We start from the raw sequence: 17,409 nt of genomic DNA on the forward strand, positions 1-17,409 counted from the left end.
ACAGCCTCTCATAGGGTGGGGGTTCGTACAGTAGGTGATCCCTCTGTGAGTGCTTGGGAGGGACGGCAGCATGGCATAGCCCAGTCTCGCCGGATCTCAGAAGTTAAGCAGGGTCAGAACTTGGAAGGGAGACTTCCAAGAAAGACGCTGCAGAAGAAGGCAATGGCACCTCTTGCCTTGAAAGCCCCTTGCTGGACTTGACAGCGCTTTACACACACACATGTGAGTGCCTCAGAAGCACTGAACAGCATGGCTCGGATCATCTGGGGACATTATTTGTATTAACACACATGGCTACCTTTCTGAATTGGTTGTGGGGCTTCCAAAGATTTTGCTAGTGTCACGAAAATATATCATCTGCATGGAAATTTCTGTTTAGACCAACAGCACTTCTACAAACCCCAGGGAGCAGCGGCCTCTATCACACACACAACCACCAGTTTTCTGCTTTGCCCTGCTGCCTCCTCCCCATGTTCTGGCCTGGGCTATCTAAGTAGGAACAGCCTTAGAGGAGGCAGCCAGCTAAGGCAGTCCCAGGTGCTCGTGAACCCCATAGTATCAGGTGGGCCCCAGAGGAGTTCAGCAGCACCCACAAAGGGAGGGAGGCCTTGAGGGAGAAAGGACGTCAGGGACTCTGGAAAAGAATGAGGTAGGTGCCCTTGGAAACAGTTCAACAGATCTGGTTAACCAGAGCTTGTAGACAAGGAGGTGATTGTCATATGACATTCTAGCCCGGAGTACAAGAAAAATAATGGATGTTACAAGAGAACATTGACTTCCTGGGTGCCAAACACGACAAATGCAAGAAAATTGCTGCCAGTGAATTACTCAGATTCTGGAAGATGCTGAATATTTGCTTTTTCGTATCTGGAAATGTGACTTCAGTTTTAGCAGAAGGAGGAAGAGCTCATGAACACCGTTGTCTGTAGCACGAGTCTCCAACCCATAGGTCAGGTAGAACTTTTAGAGGCAGGCATACTAATCAGTCTTCTTGTTTAATACAGTTCTGGAGCTCATATGTGCCATGGGGAAAAGTAAAACATTATAAAAGCTTAACTTTTACTGTAAATATTTCTAGCAAACTGCATCAGCTGGTGTTCTTCCCATTTTGAGGATGAACCAGTCCAGTTCTGCATTCATTAAGATGATTATTAATCAGGATATGTCTCCACCACTTTTGAGATCCCTATTCTTACCAGTAGAGTTGCCAACAGAAGGGGGGGGGAGGTAGAAATGGCCTTCCTCCCCACACTGTTTTCCTGATTGGAAATGATCTCGTTGGCTCGTTGAGGAAACCTGCATGTTCCCTGTGATACACATGAGTTTCTTCATTGTGGAAGTGGCAGCATAGGGATAATTCTGCTTCGAGTATCTGCCAACACCAGCCATTAGAATGAACAGCAAATGTTTGCCGTTACTTCCATCTCATAGGAACGTAACAGAAGCCATGTTGGATTAGGCCAATGGCCCATCCAGTCTAACACTCTGTGTCACACAGTGGCCAAAATCCAGATAACATCAAATGCCCAAGCACCAAGAATACAAAGCATCACTGCCCCAGACATACTGTTCCATCTGTACCTTGCAGCTAATAGCCACTGATGGATCTCTGCTCCTTATGTTTATCCAATCCCCTCTTGAAGCTGTCTGTGCTTGTAGCTGCCACCTTGTGACAGTAAATTCCACATGTTAATTACTCTTTGGGTGAAGAAGTACTTCTTTTATCTGTTCTAATCTTACTGCTCATTAATTTCATTGAGGGCCTACAAGTTCTTGTATTGTGAGAAAGGGAGAAAAGTATTTCTCTACTTTCTCTATCCCATGCATAATTTTGTAAACCTCTATCATGTCATCGTTTCTCCAAGCGAAAGCCCAAACCTCTTTAACCTTTCTTCATAGGGAAGGTTTTCTGTCCCCTTAATTTTTAAAATTTTCTTTTTCTCCACCTTATCTAAAGTCATATCTTTTTTGAGGTGTGGTGACCAGAACTGTACACAACATTCCAAATGAGTCCGCAACATCTATTTATACAGGGGCATTATGATACTGTCTGATTTGTTTTCAATTCCCTTTCTAATAATCCTCAGCATAGCATTTGCCTTTTTATTGCAGTCGCACAATGAGTCAACATTTTCAGTAAGTGTGGTGCGAATACAACAGCGAGACTCTCTTCCAATTTGGTCTCAGATGGAACAAACGTATGTAACACCCTACACTCTGCAAGAAATAACTTGGATGCCACCATCACGTTGACCGAAAAATTATCGCAACAATCCATTCTTATCTGAAACACTCAAGATTTAGGATCATAAGAGAAAACAATTGATCTCGGATATATACCCATTCTCTACGCTATCAAACCAGATATGGTTCCCTCCTGCCTGCGAGGAAGGAGCTTTTGTGTATTGGGCTTTAGCAGGGTTTCATCGCCTGATTGATTTTGTTTCCCATGGTAGGATCTGGGATAAAGTCTTTTTTGATCAACATTCTGACACAATTTCCTTGGTACAGATATTTACAATTAAGAAACCTAATGGAATCACTTGCTTCTCGTGGCATCTTTGAAAAACTTTACTCTGCTTTTGAACAAATACTTCTTACATATGATGAATTTCCTAAAGATCTGTTGACTAAACTATATAAGGCTTTATTGCTTACTGAAAACAAACCTGTTTTAAAACATCAACTCCACTGGCAAGAGGATTTACAAATGGATTTGACTTAATCTCAATGGCAAAAAATCTGGAATTCACCTGTTAATTCCTCGAACAACTTCAACGTCCATCTGCAATCTTTTAAAATGGTATCCCGCTGGTACTTTACTCCAGAATGACTCAACAAGATAAACTCATCAATTAGCCCTCTTTGTTGGAAGAACTGTGGCCTCGTAGGGTCATATTTCCACTGTTGGTGGAATTGTCCCATTATCTATAATTTTTGGTGTGATGTCATCAATCAAAACAATGAGATTACTTCACAAAATATCCCTATTTGCCTGGAAATCTCCCTTCTTAACCTCATGGATCCTACCTTAGTGAAGGTGTCACATAGAGAACTCACCTCAATTCTTCTAGCGGCGGCAAGATTGTCTATTGCTTCGGTTTGGAAATTGACTTCGCCTCCATCTTTGAACATGTGGTACAATAAAATATAGGACTAATTCATTTTAGCAAATTTATTCTAGCAAAACTCACGAACCTTACGCATTCAGCTAATGGTAACATGTCTGCCTCAACCTCACACTTTACATCCATTTGGTCACGTGTTCTCCAGTATATGTCTACTAAAGATATTCTCCCATCTAATAAAACTTATCACTCATGGCTTCATTTCTAATTGCCTTGAATCTCAATCCTCGAAATATTGACAGAATTTAGTTTAGTCTTATCATTATTGAACACCATTCGTAATAATAATGACAATATGATGGGCACATGTATGTATGCATAATTTCTGTTATTGTTTTCTACAAAGTAATCAACTAAGTCAATGCTCTTGTTTATGCTTATTATAGCTCTTCAGAGTATTGTTACTGTTTACGTTTGGTAATATGTTGGCTGTTATTCTTTGTTATTGCTTGAATTCTGCTAATAAAGATTGAAAATTTAAAAAACCCCAAAACATTTTCAGTAAGCTATCTACCACAACTCCAAGATCTCTTTCCTGGTCAGTCACTGCCAGTTCGGTATGTTCAGCATATATCGCCAGTATATTTATAGTTAGGATTTTTGGCTCCAATGTGCGTTACTCTGCACTTGCCCATGTTGACCCTTATTTGCCATGTTGATGCATCCCTCTGGAGTGCCTCACAGTTCCCCTGGTTCTCAACGTCCTGAACAACTTAGTATCATCTGCAAACTTAGCCACTCCATTCCTTACTCTGAACTCCAAATCATTAATGAACTTGATAAAAAGCACCAGACCTACTACCGAGCCCTGTAGTACCCCACTGTGAAAACTGTCCATTTATATTCACTCTCTGTTTCCTGTTAATTAACCAGTTTTTAATTCATGAGAGGACTTGTCCTCTTACCCCATGACTATTCAGTTTACTTAGAAGCCTTTGATGAGGAACTGTATCAAAAGCTTTCTGGACATCTAGGTAAACAGCATCTACTGAGTCATTCTTGTCCACATGTTTGTTCACCCCCTCAAAGAACTCTAAAACATTAGAGAGACAAGATCTTCTCTTACATAATCCATGCTGATTCTTCCTCAATAGTTTTTGTTCATCAGTGTGCCTACTAATTCTGTCTTTAATAATGGATTCCACCAACTCAACCCAGAATTAATATTAGACTGACTGGTCTGTAATTTCCCAGATCTCCTCTGGAAACTTTTTTGAAGTTGTGGGTTACATTGGCTACCTTCCAGTCTTCAGGAATGGAGGCAGATTTTAGTGATAGATTGCACATTTTGTCTGGAGATCACAAATTTACATCTGGATCTATGCCACCTGGGCCTGGTGATTTGTCAGTTTTTAATTTGTCCATTAGTCGTAGGACCTCCTCTCTCGTCACCTCAATCCAACTCATGTCTTTCAATACCTCTCCTGAAATTGTCGATTCTGGAATGGGCAAGCACCTCCCATCTTCCACAGTGAAGACAGAAGCAAAAGACAGAGTGCGACAACTAGAGTGAGCATGGTGGCGTGCTCGTGACGAAGCTTTAAGAACATCTTAAGATGGTAGTGAAGGCCACTATAAGAAAACATTCTATGTAACCTCCATTGGGTCTATTAGCTCTCGCCCAGCCCAATTGTTTAAAACAATTTAATCCTTAACTTCTTTGCTCCAAGGCAAGCCAAATGAAAAAGAATTGGCCATAGGCTGTAAGGCATTTGCAAGCTTTTTTGCAGATAAAGTCTTGTCAGTCTGCCAGGACCTCCTAGCCACAATTGATACAATAATGGAACTAGAAGCCCCTTGTCCATCTTCAGGTCTGGTTTGGACCACTTCAGACAGCTCTCCCAGGAAGAAGTTGACAAGATCCTGGCAGCTGTGTAACCCACTGCTTGCCTCCTTGAACCGTACCCTTCCTGTCTGGTCAAGGCCTGCTAGGAGAGCATCTACCTATCCCTATCATTAGGGACCTTCCTGGTTGGTTTAAAGGAGGCAGTGGTGTGTCCACTCTTGAAGAAGCCATTGCTGGACCCTATGGTCTTTGCCAACTATTGCCTGGTCTCGAATTTATTGTTTCTGGGCAAGGTAGTCGAGAGACCGGTGGCGGAGAAACTCCAGGTCTTCTTGGATGCTGCTGCTATCCTGGATTCATTCCAGTCTGGCTTTCACCCTGGTCATGGGACAGAGAACACATTGGTCATCCTCACAGATGATCTCCAAAGATATCTGTATCAATGTGGGTTGGCGCTGCTGTTGCTTCTTGATTTAACAGTGGTCGATTATGGTCTTCTGACCCATCACCTTGGGATACAGGGGACTGCCTTGCAATGGCTCTTCTCCTTCCTTTATGGCTGGGGACAAAGGATGGCGCTTGGGGAGGAGTTGTCCTGGCAACATCCACTTGAATGTGGTTTGCCATAGGGGGTCAGTCCTCTCCTTGATGTTGTTTAACATCTATATGCACCCCCCTGTCCTGTTGGTCCAGGGTATAGGCTGGGTTGCCATCAATATGCTGATAATACCCAACTCTATCTGTTGATGGATGACCAGCCAGACTCCACCCCAGATGTGTTAGCCATGGCACTACAGGCCGTGGCAGGATGGCTTAAACAGAGCCAACTGAAATTAAATCCAATGAAGTTGGAGGTCCTGTACCTGAATCGTGGGGATTAGGGGTTGGGAATCCGGCTCCCAACCCTCAGGGAGATGCCTTTGCTGCCAGCGCCCAGGGTGAAGGGTCTAGGGGTTATCTTGGATTCTTCCCTTTCTATGGAGGCTCAGGTTGCCACCATTGCTAGATCAGCTTTTTATCATCTTTGGCGGGTCAAGCAACTGGTTCCCTATCTCACGTCCCAGGATCTAGCTGCAGCGATCCATGCAATGGCCACTTCTAGGTTGGATTATTGTAACTCGCTTTACACAGGGCTGTCCATGAACTTGACCCGGAAACTGCAGCTGGTGCAGAATGCGGCGGTATGTGTGCTGATGTGTGTGTGGGCACGCATTTAGCCAGTGCTCCACCAACTGCACTGGCTGCCTATAGAGTACTGGATCCAATTCAAGGATGTAGAGCTGACTTTAAAGCCCTATGCAGTCAGGGACCTGCATATCTCTCTGACCATCTCTTCCCATATGTGCCCCGCAGGGTTTTGGTACTAAATTTTAACTGCCTAATTTTTTCATATATTGTCTGAACTTGATCTATTGTCTATTAATCATGATGTTTTATGTGACTTGTGACTCCCCTGAGCCCACTTGCGGGGAGAGCGGGATATAAATCAAAGAAAATAAATAAATAAATGCATTCAACTTCTCTGCCATTTCCCTATCATCCTTTAGTAATCCTTCCACTCCTTGGTCATCTAAAGGTCCCACTGCCTCCCTGGCTGGTTTTCTGCTGCCAATGTATTTGGAGAGATTTTTGTTGTTGGTCTTTTATGGGGTTTTTTGCAATACGTTCCTCATAGTCCCTGTGTATTTGAAGAGATTTTTGTTGTTGGTCTTTTATGTTTTTTTGCAATACGTTCCTCATAGTTTCTTTCTACCTGTCTGATCACCAACTTGCATCTTTTTCACCAAAGCCCCTTTTATTTACCTCATTTGGACTAGCCTTCCTGGCTCTCCAAATGTTGCTGGACTCTGCTTCTCTGTCCCCACCCATGTAGCAGAACTCAAATCAAAAGTGGCCTGGTCGGCTGTAGAGAAAGAAGGCAAGTTGACTTCCCTGATATAGCCATCAATAAGCCAAGCTGAGTGCTTGGTGGTTTTTGTAACTATACAGCATTTGAAAAAAAGCTTGCCATGTATTTTGAATAACTCACTTTAGCCATTCTTTTTTCCTAACCATAATTCAAAACCCTGTCCCCCATCCCATTCATCATTGTAAAATATATCCATTTGCAGTCTAACAGAAAAAGATGTTATAACACAATATATTATTTGTTTTGAAAAGAACACTAATCAGTACAGAAACACTGAAATTGCACATAAATGAATCTCAGTTCTCCTGATGATGGTCAGTCTCAAGAATAGCTGCTTCTCTGTTTCGTGTGTGAATGCCTGAAGCTGACCAGGGGCACTAGTGAGGTATTGTGGTGCATATATTTGCACAAAGCCCTTATTAAATTGGATACATCTTCAGCACTCTGCCCCACAATAACGGCAATAGGCCTAAACTCATTCAATAAAAGGCACTTCTTTTCTCTTCACATAGAATAATGGTGCACTTCAAAACTCTATTCCACGAGTGCTAACGGGGATAACTCAGTTGCTATGAATGGGGGGGGGTGTATTCATTATTTGCATAATATTTTAAAAGAATGAAAATGCCCAAAGAGGTTTAGGATCCAAGAGCATTTAAGAGAGAGGAAAAGGGAGACTGAAGCTTTTATGTTACAAGACTGGAAATCATTTTTCTACTGTTTGCATATCCTGTTTTTTCCTGTCTATGTGTTGGTTTAAAAGTGAATCTTGTAATTCAATAATTTACTTGTGTTTTGAGTTACGGTGTTAGTTTTAAATGAACGTCTCATGAGAGGGGTGAGGAGGGGTGATCCAAATGATCAAAAAAGCCTAGTCTATTAATGAGAAGCAAAGGCCGCTAAACAATCAGGGCTTGTTTCCCTGCTACTGCAAGTGCTTAGAAAGAACTAAATTGCCTTTTATACTCAATTGTCTGATAACAAAAGATGACATTTCTTTCCTTTGTTTTTTCTCCTTCCAATTGATCTGATGGCTCACTTGAACTTTTTTTTTAAAAATGCAGAAATGTTTACTGGTTATTACAGAACTCTTCTGTCAGGTTCGTATTTAAGTATGTGTATAAGACATACAGGTGCAGACTCATTGTAGTGTATCCTCAAAATATCTCTGAAAGCAGTCAAAGGTATGATCTTCATAAATATTCAGTTTCTGATATGTAAAACATTTCACTAACCCAGAAGGTATTTCCAGCTTCTCAAAGCAGTAGACGGTCTAAGGGGTGTCAAACATGCAGCCCGGGGGCCAGATCAGGCCCCTGGAGGGCTTCTATCAGGCCCACAGTGGAACTGGCTGTCTTCTGCTTCTTCTTCCAGTTCTGCTGCTGCAGCAGCATCATAGGTTTGCAGCTTACAGATACACACATGAACAGCATACTCAAGATTGCAACAGCACAGACATTTTGATGCAATAATTCGGAGCAAGAGGTGTCAGTTATCAGACATTGTTAAATAAACAAAATATTGCAAGAGTGCTAATGTTTTAAGCATGTTTTTATTTTAAGTAAAAAAAACCCTTTGTGTTTGTATCCTTTATAAAGTTTATATCTCCACAACTTGGCATTACATTTTATGACACACATGGCCTGGCCCAACAAGGTCTCCTTATAACAAATGAGTTCGACGCCCCTGCTCTAAGTGATGGAAGGATTGGTTTCCTTTTCTTCAGAGAGTGCAATCTTATTTCTATAAAGAAATGCTGGTAGCTCAACCATTAAGCTAAACCAAGAACAGGTTTTTAAACTTGCTAAATGGGATCTAAATAGGAGGGTTTCTGTTTCTCCCCTGGGAAATGTTTTCAAAACTAATTCAAATTGTACAGCATAAAATATTTAACATAAGAGAACCGGAATGGTAAATGGAAATGATTTGTGAAACCGATATGGAGGCAGTTAGTGTGCCAGGACATGTCATGAAAACCAGAATCTAGATCCTAAAATATATGTATTTGAAAGTGAATCTCAAGTTCAGGTAAAATCGGTGGGACTTTCTTCTGTGTCAACAATTCTAGAGATGAAATGTCACCGCTCTGAATCTGAAAGGAACAGCCAGGGAAGGCCATACCCAAATAAAAAATGAATAGTGATGTCAAGGGGAACTTGGGAAAGGGGAAGTGGTTGCATAGCAACCACGTGGCACTGTCCCAAGATTATCTCTGTACAGAAGGCCAGAAAGGCTGCTGGAGGAGAAAGGAGAAAGAATGCCTAGTTCTGATTTGGATTTGGTTGTGGTTGTGATGACGGCATTTGAGCTTCAGTTGGGTCCCGTGGAGATTGCTGGCAGAACAGAAGACAAGTAAAAGTGAAAGTGGTTATCCTTTTTTGCTGTCTTTTGTAATGCACAAGTACCTCCCCAGAAGGAGGCACGCTCTAAAGTTCTGCTTCTTACACTCCAGACAAAACCTGGACACAAGCTTCTTGTTGTTTTTCAAGAGATGAATGTGCATAGTTTTCTCTAGACAGCATTCCATTAAGGCTGCTATTCAAATGATGAAATGGGGGGGGGGGACTGGATACACTGGCTGACATTGTATTGGGACCAGAGTAACAAGATGTGTTATACAAACAACGCAAACAGAATTAGTGCCAGTGCGGAGCTGCTCCACTGGAAGGACTGTGCCAAACTGGCATTATTTTTTAACATGCACTCCACTCTGGACCAGGATCCATTGTTTGGCAGTGGCTGTATTCTTGCCGCTTTGCACATAACGTTATAGACGTCCACCGATCTGATTGGTGCTGCTCTAAAGTTAGACTTGAAATCTGGGGGGAGGAAAATAACAATGAGGCATTTTAGACGGTCGTATCCATGGGCAGTGTTGCAACCTAAATGAACAGCAAACTGTTCTGGGGTTTGACATTTTGCCTAACTTCTACAGGAGGTCAGGTATCTAGTGAAGCAAGAGAAATAAAAGCAAGATTCCAAATATTTATCTTGTGTGTGGCACAGTGTGCCATCCTGCATGTGTAGCTGATTCAAGCATTCCCATGTCACATGGAGCCCCGGCCATGTGGAAGGGGTTACAAGTGGCCAATCAGCTGCTTTGGTGAGTCTGCCTTGCGTTGGAGCATCCCAGGATTCACATGGACAGGGTAGAATAGATCCTCTCATACCCAAAATCTGATTTAGTTTTGCAGACCTTGACAAGGACTGCATCCACACACGGATGGAGATGGTACTATCATTGCACAGTCATTTGAGCTAATTATGCAAGATTCAAACTTTTCTCATTCTAATAATCCTACAGAAATGGCCTGTTAGAAGCAAAATTAGACAGGAATCTTGCGATGTATTAAATGCAGGGCCGGCCCCAGCTTATTTTGCACCCTAGGCGGGGATCCCTTCTAGCACCCCCCTCCCTGTGCGCCCACCAATTTTCAAAAATAAATGCATTTTAGGAAGAATGAAAAACACAAATAATCAAGAAACTCCCAGACTGGGTGCAGTTTGGCGCCCCTGAGGGCTGGCCCACTCTAGGCGATCGCCTAGTTCGTCTAGTGAGTGAGCCGGCCCTGATTAAATGCCACTTCCATGGACTAGAGGCAACTTCCATCTGATACATGTAATGTCTTGTCCAGTAAGGACCCACTACGTGCATCTGACAAAGTAGGCTCTAGTCCACAAAAAAGTTATGCTAGCTTGTTAATTTTTAAGGTGCCACAAGACTCTTCTTTACTTTTACAGTCTCCTCTCTTCAGCAAGTCATAAATGCATTTGAGGAAGAGACATATTAGCTATGCAACCACACGTGGATCATAATGGAAGGTTTCTAGACATTATAACAAGATAGCTGGTCATGTGCTGGAACAGCAAATTAAAGGTTATTTTACCAAGAAACTTAAACAAGATATGGTATTATTCTAATGGACAGTCTGAACCAAGTCTACATGATTAATTACATTACCCATAAGCAATTTAACAGAGCAGAAAGGGTTGGATCCAACCAGCTTTTCTGTTTGTGAAAAAAGTATTATTCTAATGGACAGTCTGAACCGAGTCTACATGATTAAATACATTATCCATAAGCAATTTAACAGAGCAGACAGGTTTTCTGTTTGTGAAAAAGAAAAGAAGAAGAAGAGAGAGATTGGATTTATACCCTGCCCTTCACTGCCCAAAGGAGTCTCAGAGCAGTTTACAATTTCCTTTCCCTTCCCCTCCCCACAACAGACATCCTGTGAGGTAGGTGGGGCTGAGAGAGCTCTCTTGAGAACTGTCCTTGAGAGAACAGCTCTGAAAGAACTTATGACTGACCCAAGGTCACACCGGCAGCTGCATGTGGAGGAGTGGGGAATCAAACCTGATTTTCCCAGATTAGAATCTGTGCCTCAAACCACTATACCAAAGGTCAGATCCCTTCTGAGCACCCAAAAGGCCTATATAGGCAATCATAGGCAATCATAGGACCTGCCTGGACAAAAATAATGTGAGACAGCAGGGTGAGATTGAGTGAAAAAGCTGGCTGGATTCAACCAAAAATCTGTGCAGCTGTTACAGGACAGGAGCCATCAGATGATGGTTATTTCTCCAGTCAGCCTACCTGGGCCATATGCAAGGAAGAACCCTCTCATATCCATGAGCTCATTGTCATAGCCGTGCCATCCACCCTGCCAGGCCTCTCTTTTCCCAGTGCCGTTCTCCCAAAATGGAAGGCTTTCTCTGCTCTGCAAGGGAAAGACATTTGTTCAAAGTGACTTACACATCTTAGGCTGCAACCTGGCAACAGGTTTTGTTACTTCCAAGAAAATGTGATTGTTAGTATGAATGGATTTCCAAGAACGAAAAGTAAACAATCATTTAAAATGTAATTGCCATCTGAAACCAGACTTAACGGTATCTAGATAATCAGTTTCATCCAAGAATCTCTAGAGACACCACTTGCTACTCAATCACCTTGCCAAGAAATGGAATATTGGAAACTGGTCCACAGATATTAGCATCAGAGGCATCTACGGGGGCAGGGGGGATTCAGAAGAAGGAGAGCAGGTTTTTATACCCTGCTTCTCTCTACTTTAAGGAGTCTCAAAGTAGGTTACGATCACATACCCTTCCTCTCCCCACAGCAGACACCTTGTGAGGCAGGTGGGGCTGAAAGAAATTTGAGAGAACTGTAACTGGCCCAAGGTCATTCAGCAGGTTTCATGTGAAGCAGTGGGGAATCAAACCAGGTTTTCCAGATTAGAGTCCACCACTCCTAACTGCAATACCACACTGGCTCTCAGGAGAGACCGTATTACAGTTGCCTTAACTAGAGCTGGAACTCTCCCCCCCCCCGCCCCTCTTCCTTTGCCTTTTACAGCTTTTCCACCTTGGTTGGCTAACCTCCAGGTGGGGCTTGGAGACCTCCTAGAATTACAACTGATCTCCAGACTACAGATAAAATGGCCACTTCAGAGGATTGACTCTGTGGCATTGTACCCTGCTTAGGACTCTTCCCTCCTCAAATTCTGCCCTCCCCATGCCCCACCTCCAAACCTGGAGCTGGCAACCCTAAATCTACCTCAGGTCTATTTTTGAAAGAGGAGGGGTAGAAAGAGGTAGAAATGTTTGCCTATAAATGTTTTAAATAAATAAATTCAACCTAAACAGACAAACCTAAACAGATTGAGGAGGTCCTAAAACTGATAGACAACTTTAAAACTGATAAATCACCAGGCCCAGATGGCATACATCCGAGAGTTCTGAAAGAACTCAAATGTGAACTTGTGGATCTCCTTACAAAAATATGTCAGCTTTCCTTAAAATCTGCCTCCATTCCTGAGGACTGGAAGGTAGCTAATGTCAATCCCATCTTTAAAAAGGGTTCCAGAGGAGATCCGGGAAATTACAGGCCAGTCAGTCTGACGTCGATACTGGGTAAATTGGTGGAAACCGTTATTAAGGAAAGAATTAGTAGGCACATAGATGAACAAAACCTATTGAGGCAGACTCAGCATGGGTTCTGTAAGGGAAGATCTTGTCTCAATAACCTGTTAGTGTTCTTTGAGGGGGTGAACAAACATGTGGACAAGGGGGATCCAATAGATATTGTTTACCTTGACTTCCAGAAAGCTTTTGATAAAGTTCCTCATCAAAGGCTCCTAAGTAAGCTCAAAAATCATGGGATAAAAGGACAAGTCCTTTTACGGATCAAAAACTGGCTAATTCATAGAAAACAGAGAGTGAGTATAAATGGGCAATTCTCTCAGTGGAGAATTCTCTCAGCTAGATGAAACCCAAGTCTTTTGCTACTATTGCTTTAACCATCATCCATTCTATTTCATTGTCCCACCTTCTTGATGGCACCATGGAGGCTGTTGAGAGGGCACTTACGAACATTTTTGTTACTGCCTGGATTACTTGTCTATTCCAGAATTTGATCAGGGCTTCAACAGGGCCGACAGCCATACATCTACTGAAAAATCCTTCAGAGCCATTAGGAAGCCATTTTAGATCCATCACTCTCGAGGGGTAGCCCATCTTAACATGTTCCCCATCTCTGCAGAGATTATAAGAAGCTACAACTCTAAATATTACCAGAGAATGATCTATGACCAAGAAATAGTTGATCATTCCTCCATTCTCAGATCATCTTCTAAACCAGAACAGAAAAAACCAAAAATGTGTGTGTCCTACTCAGTTTGGTGGGCCTGAGATAACCTGAGACAGACCCACAGCTATTATGGTCATCATGGAATCCTGAGCTGCTTAACGTGGCTTTTGAAATTCCCCGGCATTATGAACCTGGGTGAGGCACCCAACATCAACTTTTTAGATCAGCTTAGTCTGGGAGACCTTTGGACAGTAGGTTGAGTTGTACGCCAACAGAATACCCAGTCTATCCCTACTGTCCAGTGTCAGATAAAATCAATCAAAATTTGAACACTAAGGGATGGAGTACCTACACAAGGAGGATTCAGAACAGACCATAGCAACCCTACATGTAGCATTATTACCTCTACCCTACCTCTGGCAACCTTACCTCTAGCTAGTTACCAATTAGCATGATTTTCTTTTTAGGAAGTGTTTATTTATTTCATTTAAAACATTTGTTCACCTCCTTTCTCCCTTGCAGAACTTAAGGTGGCTTACAATATAAATAAAACTTTAAAAAAACACAGTGAAATACAATTATAAAACCTATACAAGTCAGAGATCAAAAACTCCGGTTAGCACTGCTAATAACAGAAGCCCAGATAACCTGTGGCAGACCCGTAGCTCTTATTGTGGTACTGAGCTGCTCAGCATGGGTCAAAATGCAGTCCTAAATAAAACTGTTTTAAGAAGACGAAGAAAAGATTGGATTTATACCCCACCTTTCACTACCCGAAGGAGTCTCAGAGCAGTTTACAATCTCCTTTCCCTTTCCTTCCCCACAACAGATATGCTGTGAGGCAGGTGGGGCTGAGAGAGCTCTTTCGAGGACTGTTCTTGAGATAACAGCTCTGAAACAACTGCACGTCGAATGGTGGGGAATTAAACCTGGTCCTCCGAGATTAGCATTTATGCTGCTAACCACTACACCAAACTGGCTCTTAAAGGGGATTGCACCTATTCTTTCCATGACCATACCAAAACCATCTAACCCACATGAGGGAATGCAAGAACAATCAGAATAATTTGTCAGCATGGATACATTTATGATTAAAAACCTTTATTTGTTAAATTTGAGAAGAGGCCACAGCATGTCCTCCGGCTTCCCTTTGAAACTCATACTTTTAGATTCTGCTCCATATTCTGAGTTTCAGGGCCTGTTATGCTTGTAACAAAGCTTACTGTCCAATGTTCTAGTATGTTGCCCCCACCTATGTGCACCAGACCTGTTATTACACTGTTCCCATGAGCTTATTGCATCCCATGTTCCTCTTTAATTGCATAAATAGTTTTTCTCAGTTCATGCATAGTCAACGAGCAATGGGACATCCAGCCTTTAGCCTGTTTTTTTTTTTAATATATGGTTCCTGCTAACCTAGTTCCCCCTTTCTGCCTAGGCAAACTCCCTTTTTTAATACCATGCCTGCCATTCTAATGTATTTGATAAAGTGTGCATGCACATGAAAGCACATTAGGGGTGTGTCACCTAATATGCAAAGAAGTTCCTGCTACAAAAAGAGCCCTGGTTCCCCCTTTCTGCCTAGGCAAACTCCCTTTTTTAATACCATGACTGCCATTCTAATGTATTTGATAAAGTGTGCATGCACATGAAAGCCTCATACCTTGAATAAACCATTGTTGGTCTTAAAGGTGTCATTGGACTCTAAATTTGTTCCTCTTTACTTTCTCATTAAAATCTTTACTATATTTGAACACGTGTGTATGGAATGCTAGTTGCTGTGCTGTCGGCCTCCAATATGCACTGAGGCACGCTGACCTGAGCAGAGGGCATTCCATTTCTTGCTTTTTGACACACACACTAGCTGAGCCAACAGCAACATCTAGAATTGCTGAAAGGCTTAACTTGAGTTATGTCATGCTGGCTCTAGAGGGAGCTTACAAATTAGGTAAGAACTGGCAGGCCATAAGTTGCTGCAGACACTGCCTAATAGTGTACAGACCACTGACAGTTCTGTTTCCTGGAATTACGTTAAACAACACAGTGGCGCAAAGGGGCTCTGCAGCTGGAAGTCCATTTTCTCATCTGCCTGCTCTGAGCACCATCGGCAAAGATAGATGGAGACAGGGAAACACATTTAATTTGTCAGCCAGAATTGTTCAATTATCTGGTACATCTGCTGACTATCCGATGCAAAGAAATGTATGGATACTCAAGGGTTCCAAAGTTTTTTTAAGATTAAAAATAATGACTACGGTGCTGACAGTTTCTAGGCTTGGTTTCTAGTCATAAATCAAAGCAGAAGGAAAAAAATCAAAGAGTCCAGAATCATGGTTGTGTCACTAGCCAAAATTCATTGAAACTGTAAACTGAGAGGGTATCACTTTTCAGTTTGCCATTAGTTACTCGTGTACCTGTCAGGATCATTCATAAGGGAAGGAGAATTGGAATATCCCATCAGCAGAGGCAGTGGTTCTACACACAGAGAGGAGGAGGAGAATTGGATTTATACCCCGCCCTTCACTTGGAGTCTCAGAGCAGCTTACTATCACCTTCCATTCCTCTTCCTACTGCAAACACCCTGTGACGTAGGTGGGCCTGAGAGAGCTCTGAGAGAACTACTCTTGAGAGAACTGTGATTGACCCAAGGTCACCCTGCTGGCTGCATGTGGAGGAGTCGGGAAAGGGAATCAAACCTGGTTCTGGTTCTCTAGAGTCTGCTGCTCTTAACCACTACACCAAAGTGGCTCCTCGATCTAGCAGGAATCATGGTTGGGTTCCCCCCCCCTTCAAATTTAGCACAAGGAAATAATGATGAACACTGCAAGAGACATGCAAGCTGTGCATGTGTGTAGCTAGCAGAACCCAAATAGAGTCAATTGCTGTAGTAGCTGAGGATATTTTCAGAATGTGAGGAGCTGTTTTGATGATCTGATAACTGGACTTAGATATTCATGAGGCTTTTGAATGGCAGCTTCTCCTAATGGTCTTAATGTCGGCTAATTTATCTGTGATAGGAGCAGCAGCAACAGGTAAAATAATCTGATTTGAAACGTTCATATTATGCCCAGCTGCACTCCTGGAATCACCAACAGCATAATGATGAACAGAGTTACACCCCTCTGTCCACTGAAGACCATGCTTTTAGAAGGGTGTATCTCTGCTTCGGATGGCACCATGAATTTACACAGAATATCACTTTTTGGCATTTGATTACCATAGCAAAAGTGGATGTAATTGGTGATATGTACACCAGTGTGGTAATTCTATGCACATGCCATCAGTGTTGTATTTCATTATTATGTTTTACATCTCTATATATAATAATTCTATTTTTGAGTGGCAACATTCCATGCACTCCCTCAGCCACTGGCCCGTCAGTCGCCACTCAAGAGTACCTGCCATTGGCCGGGTGCTTGGTCTGCTTCTCTTTCCCGCCCACTCCCCCTTCAGCCACTGTGCTCTGTCAGAATTACTGGCAAACGGCTTTCTCTCTTGACGAAGAGCCAGTTTGGTGTAGTGGTTAAGTGCGCAGACTCTAATCTGGGAGAACCGGGTTTGATTCCCCACTCCTCCACTTGCACCTGGCTGGATGACCTTGGGCAAGCTGTAGTTCTGACAAGAGCTGTTCTTGAAAAAAGAGCAGTTTCTGTCAAGAGCTCTCTCAGCTCCACCTACCTCACAGGGTGTCTGTTGTGGGGAGGGGAAGGGAAAGGAGTTTGTAAGCCACTCTGAGACACCTTTGGGTAGTGAAGGGCGGGGTATAAATCCAGTCTTTTCTTCTTCCTCCTCTTTTCCTGCTTGCTTCCTGTGTGGGACTAACTGTTCCCTCAGTGGCTGTTGGTAGGTATAACGAAATAGCAGTTACCTGTGTTTGTAAGATGGCTGTGGTTCTTTGTTTAAAATGTTCCCCCATCAGGTTTAATTGAGCTGTAGTTCCAGAGAAGGGCCTGCAGGGGTATCACTCACTGGGTTGAATGGGGCTTCCTCATCTGCT

General features: G+C 42.7%; 1 protein-coding gene across 1 annotated transcript in view; it reads right to left on the reverse strand.

Annotated features, from left to right (window-relative positions):
- Positions 1 to 8,470: 8,470 nt before the first annotated feature.
- ENPP6 (ectonucleotide pyrophosphatase/phosphodiesterase 6) overlaps positions 8,471 to 17,409 on the reverse strand; it is a 45,602-nt gene continuing 36,663 nt past the window's right edge. Inside the window, exons 7-8 of the mRNA XM_015417407.1 lie at positions 11,421 to 11,544; positions 8,471 to 9,642 (exon numbers count right to left, since the gene is read on the reverse strand). Coding sequence (XP_015272893.1) covers positions 9,437 to 9,642; positions 11,421 to 11,544 — 330 coding nt within the window. The 3' untranslated portion in view covers positions 8,471 to 9,436. The remainder of the gene's footprint in view (positions 9,643 to 11,420; positions 11,545 to 17,409) is intronic.

The sequence above is a fragment of the Gekko japonicus genome, unplaced genomic scaffold (assembly GCF_001447785.1).
Source record: "Gekko japonicus isolate JY-2015 unplaced genomic scaffold, Gekko_japonicus_V1.1 scaffold2473, whole genome shotgun sequence".
NCBI lineage: Eukaryota > Metazoa > Chordata > Lepidosauria > Squamata > Gekkonidae > Gekko > Gekko japonicus.